The sequence below is a fragment of the Melanostigma gelatinosum genome (genome assembly GCF_949748355.1).
Source record: "Melanostigma gelatinosum genome assembly, chromosome: 7".
Taxonomy (NCBI): Eukaryota; Metazoa; Chordata; class Actinopteri; order Perciformes; family Zoarcidae; genus Melanostigma; species Melanostigma gelatinosum.
The window spans coordinates 1607179-1631338 of NC_136640.1; the positions used below are offsets into that span (position 1 = coordinate 1607179).

At 48.2% G+C, this 24160-nt stretch overlaps 4 protein-coding genes across 6 annotated transcripts in view; 3 read left to right on the forward strand and 1 right to left on the reverse strand.

Moving 5' to 3' along the window:
• The window catches only part of nf1a (neurofibromin 1a), a 75296-nt gene that overhangs the window by 9180 nt on the left and 41956 nt on the right, over positions 1-24160 (reverse strand). For all 3 annotated transcript variants that reach the window (XM_079272138.1, XM_079272140.1, XM_079272139.1), the window contains 15 exons: positions 12389-12821; positions 11763-12103; positions 11142-11344; positions 9995-10188; positions 9773-9913; positions 6734-7013; positions 6256-6470; positions 5266-5327; positions 4515-4656; positions 4064-4165; positions 3601-3741; positions 2891-3017; positions 2664-2795; positions 526-661; positions 284-444 (listed from right to left, as the gene is read on the reverse strand). In XM_079272138.1, coding sequence (XP_079128264.1) covers positions 284-444; positions 526-661; positions 2664-2795; positions 2891-3017; positions 3601-3741; positions 4064-4165; positions 4515-4656; positions 5266-5327; positions 6256-6470; positions 6734-7013; positions 9773-9913; positions 9995-10188; positions 11142-11344; positions 11763-12103; positions 12389-12821 — 2810 coding nt within the window. The remainder of the gene's footprint in view (positions 1-283; positions 445-525; positions 662-2663; positions 2796-2890; positions 3018-3600; positions 3742-4063; positions 4166-4514; positions 4657-5265; positions 5328-6255; positions 6471-6733; positions 7014-9772; positions 9914-9994; positions 10189-11141; positions 11345-11762; positions 12104-12388; positions 12822-24160) is intronic.
• LOC306779994 (uncharacterized protein) lies at positions 7980-15070 on the forward strand. The gene is made up of 3 exons (XM_079272141.1): positions 7980-8038; positions 12980-13119; positions 13195-15070. The coding sequence occupies exon 3, from the start codon at positions 13201-13203 to the stop codon at positions 13843-13845; it is 645 nt and encodes a 214-aa protein (XP_079128267.1). The 5' UTR covers positions 7980-8038; positions 12980-13119; positions 13195-13200; the 3' UTR covers positions 13846-15070.
• LOC306779359 (uncharacterized protein) lies at positions 16294-18838 on the forward strand. Its single transcript, XM_079271234.1, has 2 exons — positions 16294-16421; positions 16812-18838. The coding sequence occupies exon 2, from the start codon at positions 16840-16842 to the stop codon at positions 18052-18054; it is 1215 nt and encodes a 404-aa protein (XP_079127360.1). The 5' UTR covers positions 16294-16421; positions 16812-16839; the 3' UTR covers positions 18055-18838.
• On the forward strand, positions 20594-22607 carry LOC306780201 (oligodendrocyte-myelin glycoprotein-like; the record flags this gene model as incomplete). The annotated part of the gene is made up of 2 exons (XM_079272463.1): positions 20594-20775; positions 21671-22607. The coding sequence occupies 2 exons, from the start codon at positions 20594-20596 to the stop codon at positions 22605-22607; spliced, it is 1119 nt and encodes a 372-aa protein (XP_079128589.1).

Below are 24160 nucleotides of genomic sequence, written 5' to 3' on the forward strand. Positions count from 1 at the left end.
CATCTACAGTCTGTGAGCAGATCTCTGGTTTCGTCTTTAATTCCTCACAGTCATTGTTCTCCAGGTCCATGTCGGTTCTTCTGCATGCATTCATGTTGTACATAGCAGTTACATGTTAAAGGTTAAAGTTTAGTGTCTCTGCTCTACTCTGTCGTCTGTCATGGTTCTGGTGTCTTTGTATATTCTATGTTTGTACGATGAGACCAGAGTCAGGTTGCTGGTGTGTGTAGTAAAGCTGGTTCTGGTTCTCTAGTGTTCTGGAGGAGCGACGGAGCGGTCGTACCCAGCAGCTTCTTGGTGTTGGCCTGTGAGGGCTGACCCATGTCCAGGCTCATGGACTTGCGTGTGCGGGGGCTGATCTGACCCACCGTGGGGTAGTGGTGGGCCGACAGGTAGCGCTCCGACACCTGAGGCGACGTCCAGGGCTGAGTCTCCCGCAGGGTTCTGGAGGTGAACGGAGAGTTTCATTGTAAGACCGTTGGTGGTGTACCGGGACTCACTGGGATCGGGTCTCCCTCGGCTCACCTGCAGCTGGGGTCCACGATGTGGGTGGAGTACGTGTCCATGGGGACCGGGTCCATGGACAGGTCAGAGATCAGGAGGGACTTCCTGTGTTTGAGGCTGCAGCGACTTCGGACCTCCTCCGAGACGGTGAGCAGGGCTGAACAGAGGAGACGAGGGACGGTTCGGTTTATAGATACTAGAACTCTCATCGCTTCTTTCTCATTGTATTATTATACAAAAGACGTTCATATGTATATATGAATCATTTAAGGACTTTTATCAAATCAAATGTCATTTGTAGACCTCGAGGTGGAAACTGACGAACAGATTTTCCAGAACATCGATGTGCGTATCGTCTAAAGTAGCGATATCAGAAGCGTGAACTCTGGACATATTAATGCGAACGGGCAGAAACTAAACATCACAACCAGGAACAGAGATTTCTAACTTGTTTTCATATTTCTCCTGTGAACGATTGTATGAACGTGACATTGAATATGAGACTGACGGCAGTAAACAAAGACATCAGTGAGGACGAGTGTGACGTGTGTGTGACGTGTGTGTGACGTGTGTGTGGCGTGTGTGGCGTGTGTGTGACGTGTGTGTGACGTGTGTGTGGCGTGTGTGGCGTGTGTGTGACGTGTGTGTGGCGTGTGTGGCGCGTGTGACGTGTGTGTGACGTGTGTGGCGTGTGTGTGACGTGTGTGTGGCGTGTGTGTGGCGTGTGTGTGGCGTGTGTGATGTGTGTGTGACGTGTGTGTGGCGTGTGTGGCGTGTGTGTGACGTGTGTGTGACGTGTGTGTGGCGTGTGTGGCGTGTGTGTGACGTGTGTGTGGCGTGTGTGGCGCGTGTGACGTGTGTGACGTGTGTGTGACGTGTGTGGCGTGTGTGTGACGTGTGTGTGGCGTGTGTGTGGCGTGTGTGTGGCGTGTGTGATGTGTGTGTGACGTGTGTGGCGTGTGTGTGACGTGTGTGGCGTGTGTGTGACGTGTGTGGCGTGTGTGACGTGTGTGACGTGTGTGTGGCGTGTGTGGCGTGTGTGTGACGTGTGTGTGACGTGTGTGTGGCCTGTGTGTGGCCTGTGTGTGGCGTGTGTGTGGCGTGTGTGACGTGTGTGTGACGTGTGTGTGGCGTGTGTGTGGCGTGTGTGTGACGTGTGTGTGACGTGTGTGTGACGTGTGTGTGGCGTGTGTGTGGCGTGTGTGGCGTGTGTGTGACGTGTGTGTGGCGTGTGTGTGGCGTGTGTGTGGCGTGTGTGTGGCGTGTGTGTGGCGTGTGTGTGGCGTGTGTGATGTGTGTGGCGTGTGTGTGGCGTGTGTGTGGCGTGTGTGTGGCGTGTGTGTGGCGTGTGTGTGGCGTGTGTGTGACGTGTGTGACGTGTGTGTGGCGCGTGTGGCGCGTGTGTGGCGTGTGTGGCGTGTGTGTGGCGTGTGTGGCGTGTGTGTGGCGCTTGTGACGTGTGTGGCGTGTGTGTGACGTGTGTGTGACGTGTGTGATGTGTGTGTGACGTGTGTGTGGCGTGTGTGTGGCGTGTGTGTGGCGTGTGTGTGACGTGTGTGTGACGTGTGTGTGACGCGTGTGTGACGCGTGTGTGACGCGTGTGATGTGTGTGTGCTACGTGTGTGACGTGTGTGTGACGTGTGTGTGCCGTGTGTGTGGCGTGTGTGTGACGCGTGTGATGTGTGTGTGGCGTGTGTGTAGCGTGTGTGTGGCGTGTGTGTGGCGTGTGTGTGACGTGTGTGTGGCGTGTGTGTGGCGTGTGTGTGGCGTGTGTGGTGTGTGTGGTGTGTGTGGTGTGTGTGGTGTGTGTGGTGTGTGTGGTGTGTGTGTGTGGTGTGTGTGTGGTGTGTGTGTGGTGTGTGTGGTGTGTGTGGTGTGTGTGGTGTGTGTGGTGTGTGTGTGGCGTGTGTGTGACGCGTGTGATGTGTGTGTGGCGTGTGTGTGGCGTGTGTGTGGCGTGTGTGTGACGCGTGTGATGTGTGTGTGGCGTGTGTGTGGCGTGTGTGTGACGTGTGTGTGGCGTGTGTGGTGTGTGTGGTGTGTGTGGTGTGTGTGGTGTGTGTGGTGTGTGTGGTGTGTGTGTGTGGTGTGTGTGTGGTGTGTGTGTGGTGTGTGTGGTGTGTGTGGTGTGTGTGGTGTGTGTGGTGTGTGTGACGCACCAGCCAGATAGGCCACGCTCTGGGTGTTGACCTCAAACTTGTCACATTTCAGATGCTTGCTGATCAGAGCCAGCAGCGTGTGCAGGATCCTCACGGTCCTCGCTACTGTGGTGGGAGACGGGTGTCTGTAGCCTGGAGACACAAGAGAGGGACAATGAGGACCATGCACCATGAAAGCATGGTTAAAGGGTTAAAGGAGGTCCAGCGGGAGGAGCGTCGAGCTTTACCTTTGAGCAGGTGGCCCACCAGCGCAAAGTTGAAGTTGGCGCTGAAGTTGAGGCCCACGAAGTGATCCATCTGCTTACAGTGCCATTCTAGAGGACACCTGATCTCCATGAACACCTCCTCTGGACTCTAGAGGAGCACATGTCAGAAGAGGAGGAGGAGGAAGAGGAGGTCATCATTTAAAACAAACAAACATGCACGGTCATAGGAGCAAACCATAATCTGCTTTTTGCAGATTTTTGAAGATACTTTGAGATGAAATGACTGTGTTCAAAAGCAGGAGAAGTCAGAGCTTCATGTGTTGTAACCTGCATTCTCTCTAGTGTCCACCAGGGGGCGACTCCTCTGGTTGTATAGAAGTCTATAGAAAATGACTCTACTTCTCTCTTGATTTATTCCCTCAGTAAACATTGTAAACATGAGTTTATGTCTCAATCTCTAGTTTCAAGTCTTCTTCAATACAGCATGATGTTCATTTAGTACATTATGGTCCATTTAGAGTCACACAGACCATAAAGCAGGGGATGCTTTAGGGCGGGGCTACACGCTGATTGACAGGTTGACACCAGAGACGTATACGGCGTCTCTACGTCACTCCTCAGTCCAGATATGGTCACTTCCTGTTCACTGCAGTCTGAGGCTGTACATTGGGATTTAGTGTGAAGCTATGTGTGTGTGTGTGTGTGTGTGTGTGTGTGTGTGTGCGCTTCACCTTGTCATTGAAGACCCGCATGGTGTCCAGCGTGTGGAGGTTCTGCTCCAGCAGGGCGGTTCCAGCAGAGTACAGGTTGACCTCGTCCAGCTGCAGCACAGCGACCGCCACCCAGAACAGAGCTTTGTGCATTTCAGACTCCTGCGTGCACACACACACCCACACACACACACACACACACACACACACACACACACACACACACGGTCGAACATGAACTCTGTCCTCTTCGTGCCTCTCTGTGCTGGCGCTCAATAAGACGACGCTATGTGTAAAGGTGGAGCACACACAGTCTGTTCTTGCTGTGTTTTTGTCTAATTCACCTTCATTTTCAGACCAGTGTGTGAGCCAGACACACATCAGGCATACTAACGGTTCATAACCCACAGAGCAGCCACTGATCAGCCTCCTCGCCTCAGGGAGCAGCTGCAGGTACAAACACAGCTGCTGGTTGGTGGCGTACCTTGCTGAGGAGAGGCTGCAGCTTGGTCAGAGCGATGACCGTGGCCTCGATCAACACCTGGCTGTTGTAGTTGTCCGGCCCCTTCAGACAGCTCTCCAGACCCTGAGAGGAAGAGGAGGGGCCAAGAGACTCACGAGTCAGCACAACAAGATCTATGATGGATGAGCTGTTACAATAAACAAGTAATCCGGTATGAACAGGTATTAAAACCTTTTGACTGAAGCACATGATGAGTTCATGGGCCGTGGGAAAGATGAAACCCTGAAGATAATGTCTGTTTTTACAGCTTCTAGTTGTGATAAATGTAGTTTTGACAATAGTTTAAAGAAAACATGCTTTTCAATCCCGCCGGTGGGTTTTTGGGGTTCAGAGGGTTAACAAAATAAAAGCCTAACACAGTTTGAGGATGGCTCTGATGCCCTGCAGATGTCAGTTAGTGACGCCGTCTCACCCGGTCGATGCTCAGCAGAGGACTGGCCTTGCTGAGGATTCTGATGATCTGCTTGATCTGGCCGTGGCTGACCCGCTTACTGATGCAGCCGAACACCACCAGAGCTCTGGGCTGCAGAGACGGGTTGTACTGGAACGCAAACCTGGAAGACAAACACACATATATATATACACACACACACACACACACACACACACACGTTCCCAAAGCAACTCTGGAGAAACCAGCACAGAGGACGCTACATTAAGAAAACATGCCGTCGTGTCTTTTATTGTGAAAGCAGCCACCAGCACTAGTTTTAGTCGCTAAATATAAAAGATATAAAACATAAAAGACTTTTCAAAGAATCTTCCCCATAATCATCATCAACCATCCTGAAGTCAATATAACCTACAACAATTGTGAATGTTCTTCTTTTACTTTGTTATCGTCGTCTAAAGCGGTTATTTTACAGGAAACACAATTCAAAAGATCAGGAAATAAAGATTGTGTTTTTATGGATTAAAATGAATCTCTTCATTATTATCTTTACTGAAGTATAATAATGTGTTTAGAGCTCGTGTTAGGAAGTTAAACATCATAATTCATCTCTAATATCCGTTTCATATTCATGTGAAATATATCTCCTTCAAACTACTGGATTTATTCTAGTTCATCACCAGAACTACATTTTACAGATGACATGTGAACGCATCGTGATAACTGTTCAGAGAATCTCAACAGAGCTTAAACACGAGGAGAAGGTTCATACTTCTGAGCGAGCTCGGTCCACTGGTCCAACCACTTGCAGGCCGGGATGTCCCTCATACAAGCCTGCAGCAGAGGGACAGGGACACAGAGAGACAGAGACACACGGACACAGAGACACACAGACAACAGAGACAGGGACACAGAGAGACAGAGACACACGGACACAGAGAGACAGAGACACACGGACACAGAGAGACAGAGACACGGACACAGAGAGACAGAGACACACGGACACAGAGAGACAGAGACACACGGACACAGAGAGACAGAGACAGGGACACACGGACAGAGACAGGGACACACAGACAACAGAGACAGGGACACAGAGACAGAGACAACAGAGACACACGGACACAGAGAGACACAGAGAGACAGAGACAGGGACACACAGACAACAGAGACAGGGACACAGAGACAACAGAGACACACGGACACAGAGACACCGAGACACACGGACACAGAGAGACAGAGACAGGGACACAGAGACAGGGACACAGAGACAGGGACACAAGAGACAGGGACACAGAGACAGGGACACAGAGACACGCGGACACAGACACGGGGACACACAGAGACAGGGACACAGACAACAAAGACACACGGACACAGAGACATAGACAACAGAGAGACACGGACACAGAGACACGGAGACAGGGACAACAGAGACACACGGACAACAGAGAGACACGGACACAGAGACACAGGGACAGGGACAACAGAGACACACGGACACAACAGACACACACAGAGAGACAGAGACAGATCAATATGAACTGCTTGTTGCATTTCAGTCTTAGTCGTCTTCTTTCAGTGTCTGGTTCCACAATCAAATAACAAATAAGCATTTAACAAACTGAATTTACACACGCACATATATTTACATCTATATTATTTGATTTTCATGGTCCTGGTCATCCACCAGCTTTTGACTATTTCACCTCATTGTTAGCTTGATATTTATTATTTCATGGTAAACAGGAGAGGAACAGACCTCCATGATCTCCAGCAGGGCCTCTGTGACGGTCTCCAGGGAGGACAGGGCGAAGGTCTCCCTCTCGTAGGACCCGGGGGAGAACGAGCGGTCTCTGTAGCTGGAGCGGAACGCGATGACGGCGGCCGACTTCACTTTGCTGATGCCGAACAGCAGGTAGAACTTAGGCAGCGAGAACTCGGTCAGACTCAGCCTCAGAACCTGCTTCGTCTCCTCTGGAGACATCACAACACACAAAACATGGAGATAGTTTAGACGCAAAAACTGCGGCATGGGAAACACTCAGAGCTGCAGGAAATCAAACTCTCTGTGGAGAAAATCAGAGAACGTTAACTAAATCTGGCAACTTTATAAACCATTTATAGAGTATAAACCTCCCCGACCAGAGCTGAGAGGATGTCTGTGAGGATGTGTGTGTGGTGGTGTGTGTGTGATGATGTCTGTGAGGATGTGTGTGTGTGTGTGTGTGTGTCCTCACCACTGAAGTTGAGCTGTGAGCAGGTGCAGAGCGAGTGGATGATGTTGATGACCAAGCCGTGGGTGGAGGCCCTGAGGGAGAGAGGCCCGGTGGCCACCAGCAGGGTGACCACGTGGAACAGGTAGGGCAGGTGAGCGGCCACGTCCAGAGAGTTGTTGAAGGACAGCATGAGCATGTAGCGGGCCAGGATGGCGATGTCGTCCCACATGAGGTGCTGCTCCAGAGTGGGCGTCGGAGACAGACACGTCTTATCGATGATCTTACACATCCGACCAATCACCTGCCGACAGACAACAAGAGAACGTTTAAACACTTATGTGATGTCGTCGCGTTTCTGTTTTATTTATTTTATCAATGTTTTCATGGTCCTCATTTATTGCTTGAAATAAATGCATCATAATGTAACTGAAGTGAACCGCCGCTGGTTAGCCGTTAGCGGTGCTGCTAACGTTACTAGCTCTCCTCCTGTTGGTTAGCCGTTGGCGGTGCTGCTAACGTTACTAGCTCTCCTCCTGTTGGTTAGCCGTTAGCGGTGCTGCTAACGTTACTAGCTCTCCTCCTGTTGGTTAGCCGTTAGCGGTGCTGCTAACGTTACTAGCTCTCCTCCTGTTGGTTAGCAGTTAGCGGTGCTGCTAACGTTACTAGCTCTCCTCCTGTTGGTTAGCCGTTAGCGGTGCTGCTAACGTTACTAGCTCTCCTCCTGTTGGTTAGCCGTTAGCGGTGCAGCTAACGTTACTAGCTCTCCTCCTGTTGGTTAGCCGTTAGCGGTGCTGCTAACGTTACCAGCTCTCCTCCTGTAACTTATCAAACTCTCAGACGATGTCATTGTGTAGAAGTTGTCATGAAATATACTGAGCCCAAAAGCTACAAGACCATAACAGACTTGTTTTTTTTAGATATGGAGCTGATACATATGAAAATACAGCTTTACTTATAACCAATAAGACACCAGCATGTGTTGGTGTGGCGACATCAGACAGTCATGCTGTTTATTAAAACATCTCCATTAAGACCGTTTGGTCCAGTATTTTTAAGCCAGATTTTCTTAAATTCAACTTTTTTGGTGAAACAACAGAATCAGTGGAAGAAGGAGCAGCACTTCAACTTAAACACTGACGGGCTTCTTCTGGGTCAACAATCCTCACAAAGGCCACCATTGAGAGCAGAGCGGCAGTCGGCCATAATAGGAGCCGGGGCCTGGCTTTTCTATTGTGCTGTGTTTGTTTCTCACAGCTGATGGTGGAGAGGGAAGGACTTCTCCTCTTTATCACTGCAGTGATTTACAGCGTCGGATTCTCCCGTTAAGTAAGTAATTATTACATTTAACGCTGGTCAGAGTCAAAGTGGTCCAGAAACTAACCCTCTGATAATCATAAGTCACACAGCGAGAATTAATACAACCATTTTATACAAATGTTATGGACTTTAAACACGTTACAGACTGGCTGTTATATGATGCCGTCGCTTTACGGTTTTATTTTTATTTGTTGATTTTACTGAATTATTTTATTTTTATCGTATCGATTGTCTCATTATTTCCTTTCTTTTGCTGCTTTGACTAAAGGACTTTGTAAACTGTTATTAAAGGTGCCGTATAAATAAAGTTATTATGATAATATCACGTATGTTAGCTGTAACAGTATATTGAAGTCAATGTAACATTTCATGTAACAAGTAGTCTGACAGGTAGTATCTGGTGGTATGAACCTGTAATATTACTAATGTTATAAACTAAGTAAACCGATGCAGTCTGTTGCGGTCTGTGAGATTAAACTGGAATAAGTGTGACACGTTTTGATGCACCATTCATGAGTAAAGATAATCATCACAGCCCATATTCCAAAATCTATGAACAGTAAAACCCAAAGTTTAGTGAAGAAAGAATGAGGAAGAGTCTCTGTGGCGCTGAAGTGATGAAGACGAAGATCATCATTCATCATGTCTGGGTAGTAAGAAACCTACATGATCCTAAATGAACCTTCAATGAAGATGTTTACCACCAGCGTTCCTCTCATAGTGATACGTGTTACATGGAGGGTGAACTTCATTGAACAGGTAGTTGAGTTTGGATGGAGGGACAAATGATATAGAATCTTAATAACAAAGTACTTTTGACTTCCTGCTGCAGAACGTGAAAGTTAGATTAAAATGCTGAATGAGTCCATAAAAGGTTTATAATTACAGGATCCCTCTTTAGCGTGACCTGTTGCTCTGAGCAGGAGAGCCACCACCAACATTAAGTGAAGTCAGTGAGAGGAAGATAGCTTCACAGAGCGATGTGAAGGAACAGCTTAACCTACATGAGGCCTCCTTCATGACTTTCCAACAGATACCAGAGTCATGAAGGGTGCAGACGATGGGCGTCGTAGGAACGTTTTGGTCTCTAGTCGATATAAACTTCACCTAAACAACTCTGCAGAGAGACAGACGTCTGGTTCAGCTCCAGCAGTTTGTTGGGAGAGTTTATAGATTCATGGGAATGAACGAGCTGCTGTCACCAGGCATCACTAGTCATGCAAGTGTTCAAAAAGCTTCCAGGGATGAGTTTCACAGCTTGAGTTTTATGTTGAGTGACAGTTCACTGAACAACGGGACATTACTCCACCTCCAGAATCAACATGGAACATTTTGTTACGAGCAGAACTAAATTACAAATTGACTCAATAAACTCATACGTCACAATGGACAACAAAATAAACAGTGAAATAAATAAATACATTTCGAATGACATTTGTATTACTGTTGTTTAGGTTTTGGCGATAAGCGCCGGCTCACTTTCCACTCTGGTCCAAATTGACGCTTCATTTGCTCCAACTTTCACAAGTCTTCCATTTGTCATAAGTTGGCGGGACTGTTGCTAATGATCCTCTGCTACCAAAGTCAACCTTCTGAACATAATGCAACCAGGCTGAAGTTATTGAACACAGAACGATGGAAGCACCATGTCGAGGCTTTTTGAATGACACGACTCCATGACGGGTGGAGTATTGGCTCACACAGGTGACTCTGCAGACACTGATCCAGAGTGGATTAGCTCACCTTGCTGGAGACCAGTTTGACATTCCCTGAAGCCAGAGCCACTGCAGTATCAGCCATGACCTCCGCCTTGATGGAGCCCAGTCCTCCGGTGGCGCTGGTCTTAATGAAGCTGTCCAACACCACATCCAGCAGGTCGGTTATCTGAGGACGCACAGTGAGAGTCAGAGGTGAAGATCCACGACCCGGTTACACTCATCGGGGCCGTCGGTGTGGCGGACCCACCTGGCCCAGGCTGCCCCAGATCTTCGCCTGGATGGAGGGGTACATCTGCTTCTCATTGATCGTCATGGTGATGAGTTTGTCCAAGATGGCAGTGACGCGCTGGCGCTTGGCGTCGTCGTTGTGTTTGCAGAAGCGAACCAGGTTGAGCAGCCAGGGCGTCATGTACTCCAGGCAGAGATGCTTCAGCTCGATACCTGCGATTGAAAAAAAAAACACGATCGACATACATTTACTTTTTAACATGAAAGAAGCCAACAGCCGGTTCAAACAGGACTTTCATCAGAGAGGGGTCCCTGTCGCTGGGCAAAACCTAAAGCAACTTAAAGTTAACGTTGGTTTGTGGACTGATGGTTTGAAGCCTTGAGTTCGGCGCTTTGGCCGTCGCCATCTTGTTTTTTGCAACCAGTGAACAGGAAATGAGCATATGTGGACTGAGGAGGAGTGACGTAGAGACGGCGTATACGTCTCTGATAGAGACCTGTCAATCACTGTGTAGCCCCGCCTTTATTATGTTTGTTTATGTTGTCGTTACCACAAACATATTGTAAACACCTGCTGTAGCCTTGGTGTTAGAACACAGCGGTTTAAATCACAGAAAGGACCAATTGATCACCCATCATGTGTGTAGTGAGAGTCAATCATAATCAAACAAAAGAGCCACACTCATCCATGACAGTGGACTCAACCAATCACTGGCAACACTTTCTAAAGCTGCAGTAAAAGAAAGGTGTTCTCGCCTGCTTCACAAAATGTGAAAAAACAAGGATTCATTGTGACCTTTCTATAACTTTCCATAAATAACTGAAAGAACTAAAACGTTCGTCTACAATAGCTGTTTTTAGTCTATTTCGTGGGAGCACAGGGCTTAATAAATAGAAAACATCAGCGGTGGAGTCCAAACTGCGTTGGTTGTGGTGTTTGTAAAGAGCAGCATGGCTTCTAGGAGCTGCTCTCAGGGTTGTTAGATTCTTAGTACTTGTCTCATTTCCACTCCAGTTCAGCTGGTAATCATTTTATGGAATGAATATGTGACCTCCCATAAACATCTTTGCACAAACCCTGAAAAAAGGCAGTTTTTTTGGCAAGCAAGGAAAAAAAACCTTCCACGTTGTGAAGTGACTGCAGGAGTCCTGTTTGGTGGACTTACTGGACTTGCTGAAGCCTGAGATGCACTCCTCCAGAAACTCCAGTGTCAGATGGGGCTCGTTGGCTGCCAGAGTCTTGCTGATGGAGACGATGAAGAGGGTGTTGTTGGCGGGGATGCAGAGGCCCGACGTCTCCAGCAGCTGGCCCTCTATCTTCAGGTTGAAGGTGCAGGTCAATGCACACAACAGATTGTAAGCCGCCGACCTGGAAGTGGGATGGACAACAAGTGAGCGGTGTTAAGTCCTGTCAAGAGTAGCGCGCACCCCCCCCCCCAGAATGTTCTGACGTTTTACCATGACGCCGTTGACTCTTATCCCAAATAGATTTGGGTGGAAATAACAGCTTCTTCATATGTAATTTAGCTCTAAACTTAAGCCACATTTACAGCCAAAAACACAAGTGTCTTAACATTTTGGAACTTGCAATTCCTGACACAAAACCAAAAGTCACCAAACTGATGAGCTTTCTCTGGATAAAGACCACTGGCCTTTCTGCAGTTTGGATTTCTTAGAGTCCACAGCAGAAACTACAACTTCTTCAGTAAAAAGAAGCTGGTGATGTTACTGCTGTTTTAGGTGGAATAATCTGGCTCGAATGAGTCTGAAGGCCCTACAGCACCGACCTGAGGCTGGGGTCAGAACTGCCCAGGTTCAGCAAGGCGATGTTGAGCAGAGTGCCGGGAACATCTTTGGGTCGAATCTTGGTGTGCTGTGGGATGGAGTCCGGCTGCGACAGCTCCCAGCGCGTCCGGATGTGGATGATGGACTGGACGATGGCGTCGCACTCTTGGTGCATGAACGTGAGCGGCGTGCCCTGGTTGGCCATGGTGAGGGTGAACTGGCTCTCGTCCACCAGGCAAATCTCCTCGATCTCTGAGGCGTAGTAGACGTCGTTGAGGAAGACGGGCTGGCCGAGGACGCGGGTCCGCTCGGCCGAGGTCACCTGAACTGCAGTCGAGCCCACCTGACCAGCGAGAAAACATACATTGTTTAAGGAAAAACCTAAACCCATTGCTCAAATTCCTCCTGATCGTAATAAAGTTCTCTGATCTTATCCTTCCAGTCTAATAAGGTATTCACAAAAGCTACTCCACAGTACCTGGAAGCAGTTTGCGGTTTCGGTACCTCTGCAGCTCCCCGTCTACACTCCCTACTTGGTCCACACGGGGACTTGAACCAGCGACCCTCAGGTTCCAAAGACCAAACCCCCACAGACTGAGCTACATTCGCCCTTTGGTGGCATCCTCACCTTTATTGAGACCTTGGTGTCTTTGTGGGCCAGCTTGAGGGCATTATGGAACACTTTGAGGTCTTCCTCCAGGGTCAGCGTGGCCGCGGGCAGCTTCTGTTGGTCCGGTTCGATGTGTTCGGCAAGCTTAGCTGGAGAGTCGATGAACTGGAGCCGCTTGCTGCCCTTCAGGCCCGTCAGCAGCCGCTCGTGGTACTTGGTGTACTCCCTCACCCAGGTGTTGCAGTTGTAGACGAAGACGGCCGCCACATTCTCGTAGGCGAAGCCGGGAAAGACCACGAACCACTTGGACAGGAAGTCGGTCTTGAAGCGATTGCTGGGTCCTACGTGCGTGAGGTCTACCACTATCTCGTAGGGCTTGGCGTAGTAGGGTTTGAGAGTGAGGAGGACATGGTAGATGAGCAGGTCACCGTTGATCTGGCCTGTTTTGAACCTAAAGAAAAAAGAAATCAGACAAGGTCAAACTCAGGCCTTCTGAGTAAATAATGCATTTCTGTGTTTGGGGTTAGTAGTGTATCGTTTGAATGTGTTGGTCCTTTTTTTGGCTTCTGAGAAACTACATTACTTTTTTTGTCTCTCTCTTCTTGTAAGAGCTTTCAGCATCTGCTGTATCATCAAGAGGAAATAAGCAGAGCAGAACCAGAGACCGGGTCAGGAAGTACACTCAGAGCGCCTCAAGAGTCTGTCTCACTGCATCCCTCCAACAACACCTCCACATAACACCAAGTCAAGTAAGTATTGTCAATACAAGTCAACTTTGCATGGTAGGTGATGCAGAAAGTTCACGTTTCTGCTCTTGATTTCAGAGCACAATGGAAGGAACCAGAACCTCCCTCTGGCTGTTTCTCCTGCTCAACCAGCTGCCGTTCTGTCCCACCGACGCAGGCCGGAACCTTTTGACCGTGCGGCCGTACTCGGCCCAAACACAAGATCAGGGCGGCAACTCGACGCCTGCCGTGGAGCACAGCCTCCCAACCACCGGCCGCACAAACTCACTCGACGCGGACACCAACGGTACCCGTGCAGACTGCTTGATCGACACCGAGATGGGTCTGATGGCTCTGGGCTCGGCGGGGGTGTTGATCGTCTGCCTGCTAGTTGCCACCGTGGTGCTGGCACATCAGGTCTGCCTCATTCAGCGCCGGGCTTACGCCCCCCGATCCTCCCGGTCCAACACGGACTCGGTGAGCGGTACTGGGTACCGGGGTGTCGACCAGCAGGAGGCGGGAGGACTGGTCGGGCCGTGCGATGCCAGCGTCATGCTCGAGGAGGTGAGAGCCGACAGCGAGATGGAGGACGAGAGGCAGGCTGAAATACGAGAGGCGAGGGAGGAGGCCGGGCTCGAGAGAGGGGCCACGGCGATGTCTTTGGAAGAGAAGGTCGGCCAGATGCAGAGCTCCAGAGACTCCTGTCTGGAGATTCCCAGGGATCTGGAAGATATGCCCCTTGTTGTGTGAGGAGGCAACCCCGCCTAGACCACCTCCAGTCCCAGACCCAGACACTCCAGTCAGTTCAGCTAATGTGTTTAACGTCTTTTCTTTAAGTTCTATCCTGTTTATTTCACCTCACAGTATTTTACTGAAACAGCTGCCTGGGCATCGCGTGAAATGTTGTCAACTGGTGCCGAGTGCCTGAACCCACACCAAAGAGGATCGTTCTTCAAAACCTTGCTTTGAGAAATATAAATACATTTATTTAAGAAGTACTCAAATATTCTGGCTAAATAATACTTATTAAAGTAAAAAATACATACTTTTATCAAATCAATTTATTCATTTACAGGTTTTGGGACTCAATAGTTTTACTTGAAAGTTTTTTTACATTTTGATTAGAACCAAAAGGTATTGTGGGTCAACACCCAGTCTGAGTACTGAGTATAGAATATAAAGAGACTTAAGATCAAGTTCATCTTCTCAGATGCTTGATTGTGACGTAGAAAAGCTCTCAGAAACAAATGGAAGAAACTTGAGAGAGAAACTGAGGAGTAGGGGTGTAACGCTACGCGTGTTCTTATTGAACCGTTCGGTACGAGGCTCACGTTCAGTACGCACGACGAACCGAATACCGTTGAATAAAAAAACACCTTTATTAAGCAGGTAGTCCCATTGAGATTAAAAATCTCTTTTGCAAGATGTGAGTAACAATACTACATCACATTAAGGAGCAGTTTGTGTTTTTTATGCTGATGTGTTGTAAGAACACACCCCAGAAGATGAGTCACTCAGGTATAGTTCCATCATTGTTCAAAGTCAAAGAATAACTTCATGATGTTAGTTGGAATGAATAAATATATTTTAAAATCAAGTCCATTTCTCTGCATTTATAGTTTTCTACTGTACCGAACCGTACCGAACCGTGGCTCCACTGTATCGTACCCAACCGTTACACCCCTACTGAGGAAGTATTTATGTTGTGAAATACTTCAGTTGAAGTAATGAGAATACTGCTGCAGCAAAGAGGCAAAGCTATTGTCAGACACAGAAGCAAAGGAAGGGTACATTCTTCAGCCTTCACAGTTGAGCCGTTAAACACCTCATGTGATGTGCTACATAGTTCTACACACTTGCTGAGCAAATCCTACATTTACTTTAAATCTGCTTGATTTGGGCAGAAACAATAAATAAGTAGATCAGACTTTTAGAGAATCAAAGAGTTCACAGGACCGATCCCCAGAGGACACGAGGCGATGGTCAGAAGGTACAACGTCGAATAAGCTTTGTTGCGTTGATGAATCTGTTGATGATGTTTACTGCAGACTAATACTTCTGATTCTTTCTTAACATATGAAACCGTTCGTGTCAGGTATTAAATAAATGGACTTTTGCATGGTTTCAGTATTTGTTTCTATATCCACGGTTCAAGAAACGATCCTGTTCCATTGGCTTCTTTAAGGAATGCATAGTTATAACAAGTATAACTCTCAGTCATGATCAGCCAGAAGGTAGTGAAGCACTGAAGGTGTGGTGAGCAGAAATAGAAGCCTGAGCTTGAGCTTGAGGAGGCTGTGACTGAACGGATGCTCTGCTCTACACTGCTGCTGTGTCTGCATTGGACCGAGGTTCATCGTCTGCGTGAGCTAAACGTAGACTCTCCGTCTGTGTGTGAGCAGACACTACGTGGTGTTGACGTCTTCACTAGATAAGCGTGTTCATGAGCGGCTTCAGCTCAGAGCAAACAAGAGCTTCTGATCCACAACAGTGTCCTTTCAAAATATGAATATATTAAATACTATTGGAAACAAAGAGGCTGAGAGGCCTGAAGAGATGCAGCACATTATGAGCTAACCCGGAGGCTCAGCTACACGATGCCTTCAGGCTCTGCTCAGTGAACAGAGTACTGGCTGAAGGTACAACGTTACCATGATGTGTTCACATGTCATCTGTAAAATGTAGTTCTGGTGATGAACTAGAATAAATCCAGTAGTTTGAAGGAGATGTTTATGAATATAAAATAGATATTAGAGATGAATTACACGAGCTATAAACTCATTATTATACTTCAGCAAACATAACAATGAAGAGATTTATTTTAATACATATGAATAAAATCTTTTGTTTCCTGATCATTTGAATTATGTTGTTATGAAGAAAAAACACAATAAATGACTACAACAAAGTAAAAGTACAACATTGAGAAGTGCTGATGACTTGAGGTGTTTGAATGATTTTTGGGACGATGGCTCCACATGATGTGTTGCTCCACTAGTTCAAACCATCAGGACAAACACGATGAAAGTCATTTCTACAAAGGCTTCTCCAACTCTATGATGCACGATTCACCGTTAACACGTTTGAATGCAGTCAGGCTTTGGTGTGAAACATGAACGACTGTCTTCATCACATCAGACCTGAGAATGCAGCGTCGGCTTCACACGTCACACTTCCTGTAATGAAGCAAGAAGGACTCACGGTTTCAGCAGAGAGGAGCCCCGAGCTGTGCTCTCACTCAGAGGACTCAATAAGACCAACTACTTACCTCTGAATACATCCTGCAACCACACAGCCGCCGGCTCACTGGAGCTGTGAAGTCACTGGTAAGTACAACTTAATCGTGAACCATGAATGTGGCCTGAGGTGCGTCTGATTACTCCAGTGCTTTGGATTGATGCTGGTGCTAAAAGATGAAAAGTTACCTCACAAAAATGTCCCGAGACTGAGCCGAGGACAACATCTACTGTGATGCATTCATCACAACTACAGCGCCCGACAGAGAAATGATCAACGATTCTCCGTTAAACAGAAAAGCTCCTTCAGATTAAGATGTGAGACGATTGTAAAATGTAACTAAAGAAACTTTAAATACACTGTGTGACGCATACGTCTATTTAGAGTTTGAGGAAACGGTACAACAGCAGTTTACATTGCAACACTGCACAAGATGGTGTTGCTCTGCATCTCTGACGAAAGAACTTCCTCTATTCTAGCAACCAGCCAGAAGACGGAAGAAGAACCATGACCATCCACTTTTTGAGCCTGATGCTGGTGTGGCTGCTGCCGCTGCCGTCCGGTCAGAACAACACCGTCGGTCACGTGACGACAGGAACGCAGGTCACGCCGAGCGAGTCCACGCGGGACCAGCTGACCACACGGGAGGCGTCCGGCCCGGATCCGGTCTCGGAGGTCGCAGGTCGTCACATCGATCGGCACATCGTGGTCCAAGAAAACGGGACGAGACCCAGCGACGAACCTTCACCGCAAACATCTTCTACGATGTTCCCACCAGGGATTCGAACCGCAACTCCAACCAACTCCACATGGTCTCTGTTCAACGGCTCAACAGAGTTTAACTTCACGACATCGGCAGCAAGAGTCATAACCAGTCACGCCGGCGACCCAACCGCAACCACATGGACACCGCCAACGCCAAGTAGCTCCGCCCAAACTCAATCCACCGATCAAGCACCGACCCGACCGTCCACACGTCCGCCGCCGTCCACAAGCCTCGTCTCTACCGCCAACGCATCGACCGAACCCGTCGAGAACACAACTGCCAACGCAAGCCCAGTCACAGCTGCACAGTCCCCCGGTTTGCACAGAACGCCAAAGGCCACGACAAAGACGCCGTCGGTCCACGTCGCTACGACGAAGGAAAGACGTCCGGGGGGAAAAGAAGAGCCTGCTAAAGGATCGAACCACAGCAAAGCAGTGGCAGGGATAATAGGTGGAGCCCTGGTAGTGATGATGGTGGGCTTCCTGCTGATCTACATCAAGAAACGGAAGCTTCACAAGCAGCAGATAACGACTGGAGACTGGGCCGGTCCCTCGCCGTTCCTCGAGGGCGGAGCCAACAACGGCCAGGTGACGATGAGGCCGTCCAACCGGATCTCCCTCTCCAGCTTCCTGACTCAGAGGCTGTCCAAGAGACTGTCCACGCTGCCGGACGCCGGCGAGGAGTTGGAAGACTTGACGCCGGCGAGCACGTTCGGAGGCAAACATAAAGGGAGTTTGTTCGGTCGAAAGGCCGCCGGAAGCGCCGGCGGAGGAAGCGCCGGGACGGCCGGAGACGTTCCAGAAAGGAAAAGCAACGGAGACGCTCCAACGGAGACGCCGAAGAACTTCGTCTCGTTGACGAACGAGACGCCACGCACGAACAACTCGGAGGCAAACCACATTCAAGACCTTTCTGCAAACCCCCCCACTCCCCCTGGACAACCACGAGCGAACTGATCCTCCGCCGTCACCGGCTGCTCGGCAGCAAGGACACAGGAACCGATCGAGAGAGACGTTCATCAGAGTCGCTACGCTGACACAACACAGGATCACGAATAAAAGAGAAGGTCGTGAAATACTCTGAACGTCTTAAACTGCAGAAGAAGTATTGTTCTAAATCACGTGAGATGTTGAACTCGTACTATTAGTCAACCTGGTTCTGCATGAAGGCTTCTGTGACTCAAACCACAGCTTTGCTGGATTCCCTTTATAAAGTCAATGAAATGTGGTTTTACTGACATGAAAGACTCAGAACAAATAAAGTTACCAAAGCAGCAAATTAAAAAAAGTACACAATAATATCAATATCAATATTAACAAAACATTACTGTTATATAATATATATACACAGTATTACAAGTACGTGTGTGTGTGTGTGTGTTAAGAGCTCATTAAACTCTTTGATTCTAGGATTACAGAGTTGAATTTGTCAAAATAAATGTTCCTTATTTCAATGAATGTTTCGTGTTTCAGGAGAAGTATCTGTTGAACACAGTGACCTCATACTCTGCTTTCTTCTGGCCATGATGTGTTTTTGTAGTTTCCTATTTGGAAGAGTGAACTCAGTCTCCGTCTCTGTAAAAAACAAATGTTCCAGATCAGAGGTCTCCAACGTTTGTCAGGCCAAGGACCGCCGACTATATATATTGTATAAAAATGTGTTTTATATTAAACTGGGCCTAGTACCATGTATTCCTCTTTATTGTGCATTCAATACTGAGCTATTCTAATAACACACAGGTTCATATGTTCATGTTGTTATTGTAAACATGTGTAAGGTACAGTGAGCCACTGACATTCATAAACACCTTGTCAGCTGATACCAATGCCAATATCAACATTGTCTGTCAACTGCATGATAATCATCATACAAGATATTCACACTGATGTTTTCACTTTAAACATAAATGTGAGTGAAATGAGTGATGGTCTATTAGTGCCACTGCCATGCATAAAGATACCTGTTATCTTTCATACAATACTGAACTATTAAAATAATGGACACATTCTTGTTTAGAGATTTTTTTAAAATAGTGGAATCAGCCAAACCTTTGGCGCCCTGCAGTGCGGCCCCTGTTGAAGAGCTGTTTCAGAGCATGAAGCCGCTCATCTCGTCAGCTCTGAGCAGCCTCAGGTTTGGTGCGAGTACTTTAGAGGCGTTGGATGTTTACTGATCGCTTCTTTGTGGTTTTAAACCTGAACAGCGTGTTGATGCATTGAATCAAGTTGTTCATAATTCTGATCATGAAGCCGTTTGTTAAACTATATTTGTGTTTATCTCATTGTGACTGTTAAGCACATAAAAGAAGAAAGAGAAGCTGCTGGTGACGTTGGTCTGAGTCACATGACTGAGTGGTTGTGGTTTAGGATGTCACATTAAAAAAAAACACTTCCACATATCACACACTTCTGCAGCTCTGCTGTCCTCCAACCACTAATAATCAGACACATTCAAGCCGAAAACTACAAGAAAGTTTGTTTTCATTCAGGCTGGACTCGACTACAGCGAGTCACATCGACCCCAAACAGCTCACTATTTATTATGAAGTTTAGATATGAAAAGTATTGAATTATGAGACTATTCTAACTCGTACCCTGAAATAACTCACAAAAGACTCAACTGTGTGCTCACTCACACACACACACACACACACACACACACACACACTTTAGCCTCATCAGCAGCAGAGTGGGCCGGCTCGCTGCTGCAATTCTCCCCTCCCTCCTATCTCCCCTCTCTCTCTCCTCTCCTCCCTCTCTTCCCTCTCTCCCCTCTCTCTCTCCTCTCCTCCCTCCTCCTCCTCCCTCTGAACAAACCTGCAGCTGCATTGGAATCTGACAGAGCAGGACGGGGGGGGGGGGGGGGGGGGGGGGGGCAGCATGTTTAGAGCAGCAACCTCCAGAGAAAAGAGGCTGAGAGACTCCAACAGACTGCAGGAGGAAGAAGCGAGAGGAGGGACGACGGAGCGACGCTAGAGAGGACGAGGTGAGTGAGTGAGGGACGAGCCACCTTAAACCTGAGCAGAGAGAGAGAGCCCAGTGAACCGCACAGGGCTCTGTCTCCATGCAGATTGATGCTTTTTAGTTTTGCATGCCTTTGTACAGCCTTTAAACAAAAACAGGGATTCAGCGACGATGAAGCGCCTCCAGGTAATGGAGCGGCGCGAGGACATTTCTGGATTGAACAGACAATGTGTCCCACAGTCCCGTCTGTGACAACACAAACGCACATGGAGCTCCGGTCTTCTGCAGTTACCGCGTCGCCCTGAATGCACATGCACTCTGCAGCACTCTGAGCTCCGATCCCTCTGGCAGAGCTTCAAGTTCTCTCCCAGGAAGACTCGCACCCAAATGGGACTCTTTGCACGGAGAATGAGGCAGGTTTTAATTCAGATGCATAATTAAGACGGAAAACAAACGAGTTACAAATGAAACGGTGTCATCCGTCTGCGCTGCTTCTATTTAACGCTGCGCGTCGTCCTGCAGAGCCCGGACCATGACCGCCTGCCTCTCCCTGCTGCTGTGTGGGCTGTTCGGGGGTCGGGTGGCGTCCATCTGCCCCACCGTGTGCTCCTGCAGCCGGGGGCACCGCGCGGTGGACTGCTCCTCCCGAGGCCTGACCAAGCTGCCGCCAGGCCTGCAGCACAACATCAACTTCCTCAACCTGTCGTTCAACAGGTGAGCAGCTCCGTGCATGTGAGAGGTCTCCAGGGACAACAGAACTCGTGACGTCACAAATAAGAAACAGGAAGTGTTCAAAATCTACATGTGAGTAAATATGTATCAGCCAAATCAAACAGTTTACAGGCCGTTCAACCGTTGTTTCATTGAATACTTCTTTCTTTACAGGTTTGTATGACGGTAATAAAGTAGTTCATGAATGTGAGATATGAGTTTATAGGTTATAATCCCTCTATAGTGGAGGTTGGTTTCTGTCTTAAATTCTTCAGTTCATTTTGTTTGTACGTCCTCTGGCATTTTGGAGAATATTGCTACTAACAGCACACGCAAATATAAACCAGTTCAGTAAAGTCAAGTCAGAGCTTCACGTGTTAAAGCTGCATTCTCTCTAGTGTCCACCAGGGGGCGACTCCTCTGGTTGTATAGAAGTCTATAGAAAATGACTCTACTTCTCTCTTGATTTATTCCCTCAGTAAACATTGTAAACATGAGTTTATGTCTCAATCTCTAGTTTCAAGTCTTCTTCAATACAGCATGATGTTCATTTAGTACATTATGGTCCATTTAGAGTCACACAGACCATAAAGCAGGGGATGCTTTAGGGCGGGGCTACACGGTGATTGACAGGTCTCTACTTCACTCCTCCTCAGTCCAGATATGCTCACTTCCTGTTCACTGGTTGCTAAAAAAACAAGATGGTGACCTCGAAATCGGCGAACTGGAGGCTTCAAAACATCAGTCCACAAACTAACGGGTGCCGTCTCCATGACTACGTCCACAACAAAGCTTTAGAACGAGTTTGTGGAAGTGAAGAAGTTGATTAAAGATTGTACAGTAGGAGCTATTCTCTGAATAATAAAATACGATATTCAATGTTTCACCCTTCTGGCAGCCTGCAGGGTCTGGAGAGCCAGCTCACCCACTACGCCCACCTGCGGACCCTGGACCTGTCCTACAACCGCCTGGAGACGCTGCCCCCCGCCCTGCCGCGCTCGCTGTGGGACATCAGAGCTTCGGGGAACCACCTGCGCTCGCTGGACAAGAACGACACGGCCTACCACTGGAACCTGAAGGTCCTGGACCTGTCGGGCAACGAGCTGGAGAGGGTGGTCTTCATCAACAACACGCTGCCGAGCCTCCGGACCCTCGACCTCAGCCACAACCGGTTCTGGACCGTGCCCACCAACATGCCGCACAACCTGGAGCGCGCCGACCTGTCGCACAACTACCTCGTGCAGATCCTGCCGGGCTCGTTGGACCGGCTGCCGAGGCTGGCTCGGTTCTACCTGGACGCCAACCGCTTCTCCTGGCTGCCGGAGGGGATATTTGATAAGCTGGCGGCGCTGGAGGTGATGACGCTCGGGGATAACCCCTGGGCTTGCGAGGAAGAGGAGAACATAACGAAGCTCCTGACGTGGGCGGGGCAAACCCGGGCCACCGTCTTAGGCTGCCCCTGTTACACTAAACCCATCTGTGGGCAGCAAGCGACTCCAGGGAGGGAGCGGCACTCTGCGCCGTTCACAGAGCCGCCGCTCTGGGTCGACGCCGGCCCGTCACCCGGCTACCGGGCCAAATGGGCCCTTTTCGAGACGGGGGAGTACCAGGACAGGAGAGGGGCGAATGGATCGGGGGACCACGTGGCGTTGGTCTGGACGTCTCCCACTAACTCGGACGGTTTCTCCCCACACACGAGCACAACGGCCCGGCCGTCTTCCACGAAGAAGCCCAGAGCGGCGACCTCCAGGAACAAAAGTCACGGACTCCTCACCGAGACGCGACAAACTGTCAGTCTGACTATTCTATTCCTGACAGCGTTCAACACCTTCTGAACCACATGTACTGGTCACAGAACGCACTAGAACATGAACGCGTGACCAGGAAACTCCACGGCGCTCCTTCCATTTTCATTTCTCTTGGTAAAAACCTGTTACTGCCTGCTGTCTCCATCATACAAGTGTACCTCCATGTTTCAATGTTCCCTCACAGTCCTGAAGTGCATCAGACTAAACTAACGCAGAGTATCTGAATGCATGGTTTGAAGAGGAAGTGCTGTCGCTGCTCAGCGATATTATCGCGATACTGCGCTATTATCGCCATACTGCGCTATTATCGCCATACTGCGCTATTATCGCGATACTGCGATATTATCGCCATACTGCGCTATTATCGCCATACTGCGATATTATCCCCATACTGCGATATTATCCCCATACTGCGATATTATCCCCATACTGCGATATTATCGCGATACTGCGATATTATCCCCATACTGCGATATTATCGCGATACTGCGATATTATCCCCATACTGCGATATTATCGCCATACTGCGATATTATCGCCATACTGCGATATTATCGCGATACTGCGATATTATCCCCATACTGCGATATTATCCCCATACTGCGATATTATCCCCATACTGCGATATTATCCCCATACTGCGATATTATCCCCATACTGCGATATTATCCCCATACTGCGATATTATCCCCATACTGCGATATTATCGCGATACTGCGATATTATCCCCATACTGCGATATTATCCCCATACTGCGATATTATCCCCATACTGCGATATTATCCCCATACTGCGATATTATCCCCATACTGCGATATTATCCCCATACTGCGATATTATCCCCATACTGCGATATTATCCCCATACTGCGATATTATCCCCATACTGCGATATTATCCCCATACTGCGATATTATCCCCATACTGCGATATTATCGCCATACTGCGATATTATCCCCATACTGCGATATTATCCCCATACTGCGATATTATCCCCATACTGCGATATTATCCCCATACTGCGATATTATCCCCATACTGCGATATTATCCCCATACTGCGATATTATCCCCATACTGCGATATTATCCCCATACTGCGATATTATCCCCATACTGCGATATTATCGCGATACTGCGATATTATCGCGATACTGCGATATTATCCCCATACTGCGATATTATCCCCATACTGCGATATTATCCCCATACTGCGATATTATCCCCATACTGCGATATTATCCCCATACTGCGATATTATCCCCATACTGCGATATTATCCCCATACTGCGATATTATCCCCATACTGCGATATTATCGCCATACTGCGATATTATCGCCATACTGCGATATTATCCCCATACTGCGATATTATCCCCATACTGCGATATTATCGCCATACTGCGATATTATCCCCATACTGCGATATTATCCCCATACTGCGATATTATCCCCATACTGCGATATTATCCCCATACTGCGATATTATCCCCATACTGCGATATTATCCCCATACTGCGATATTATCCCCATACTGCGATATTATCCCCATACTGCGATATTATCCCCATACTGCGATATTA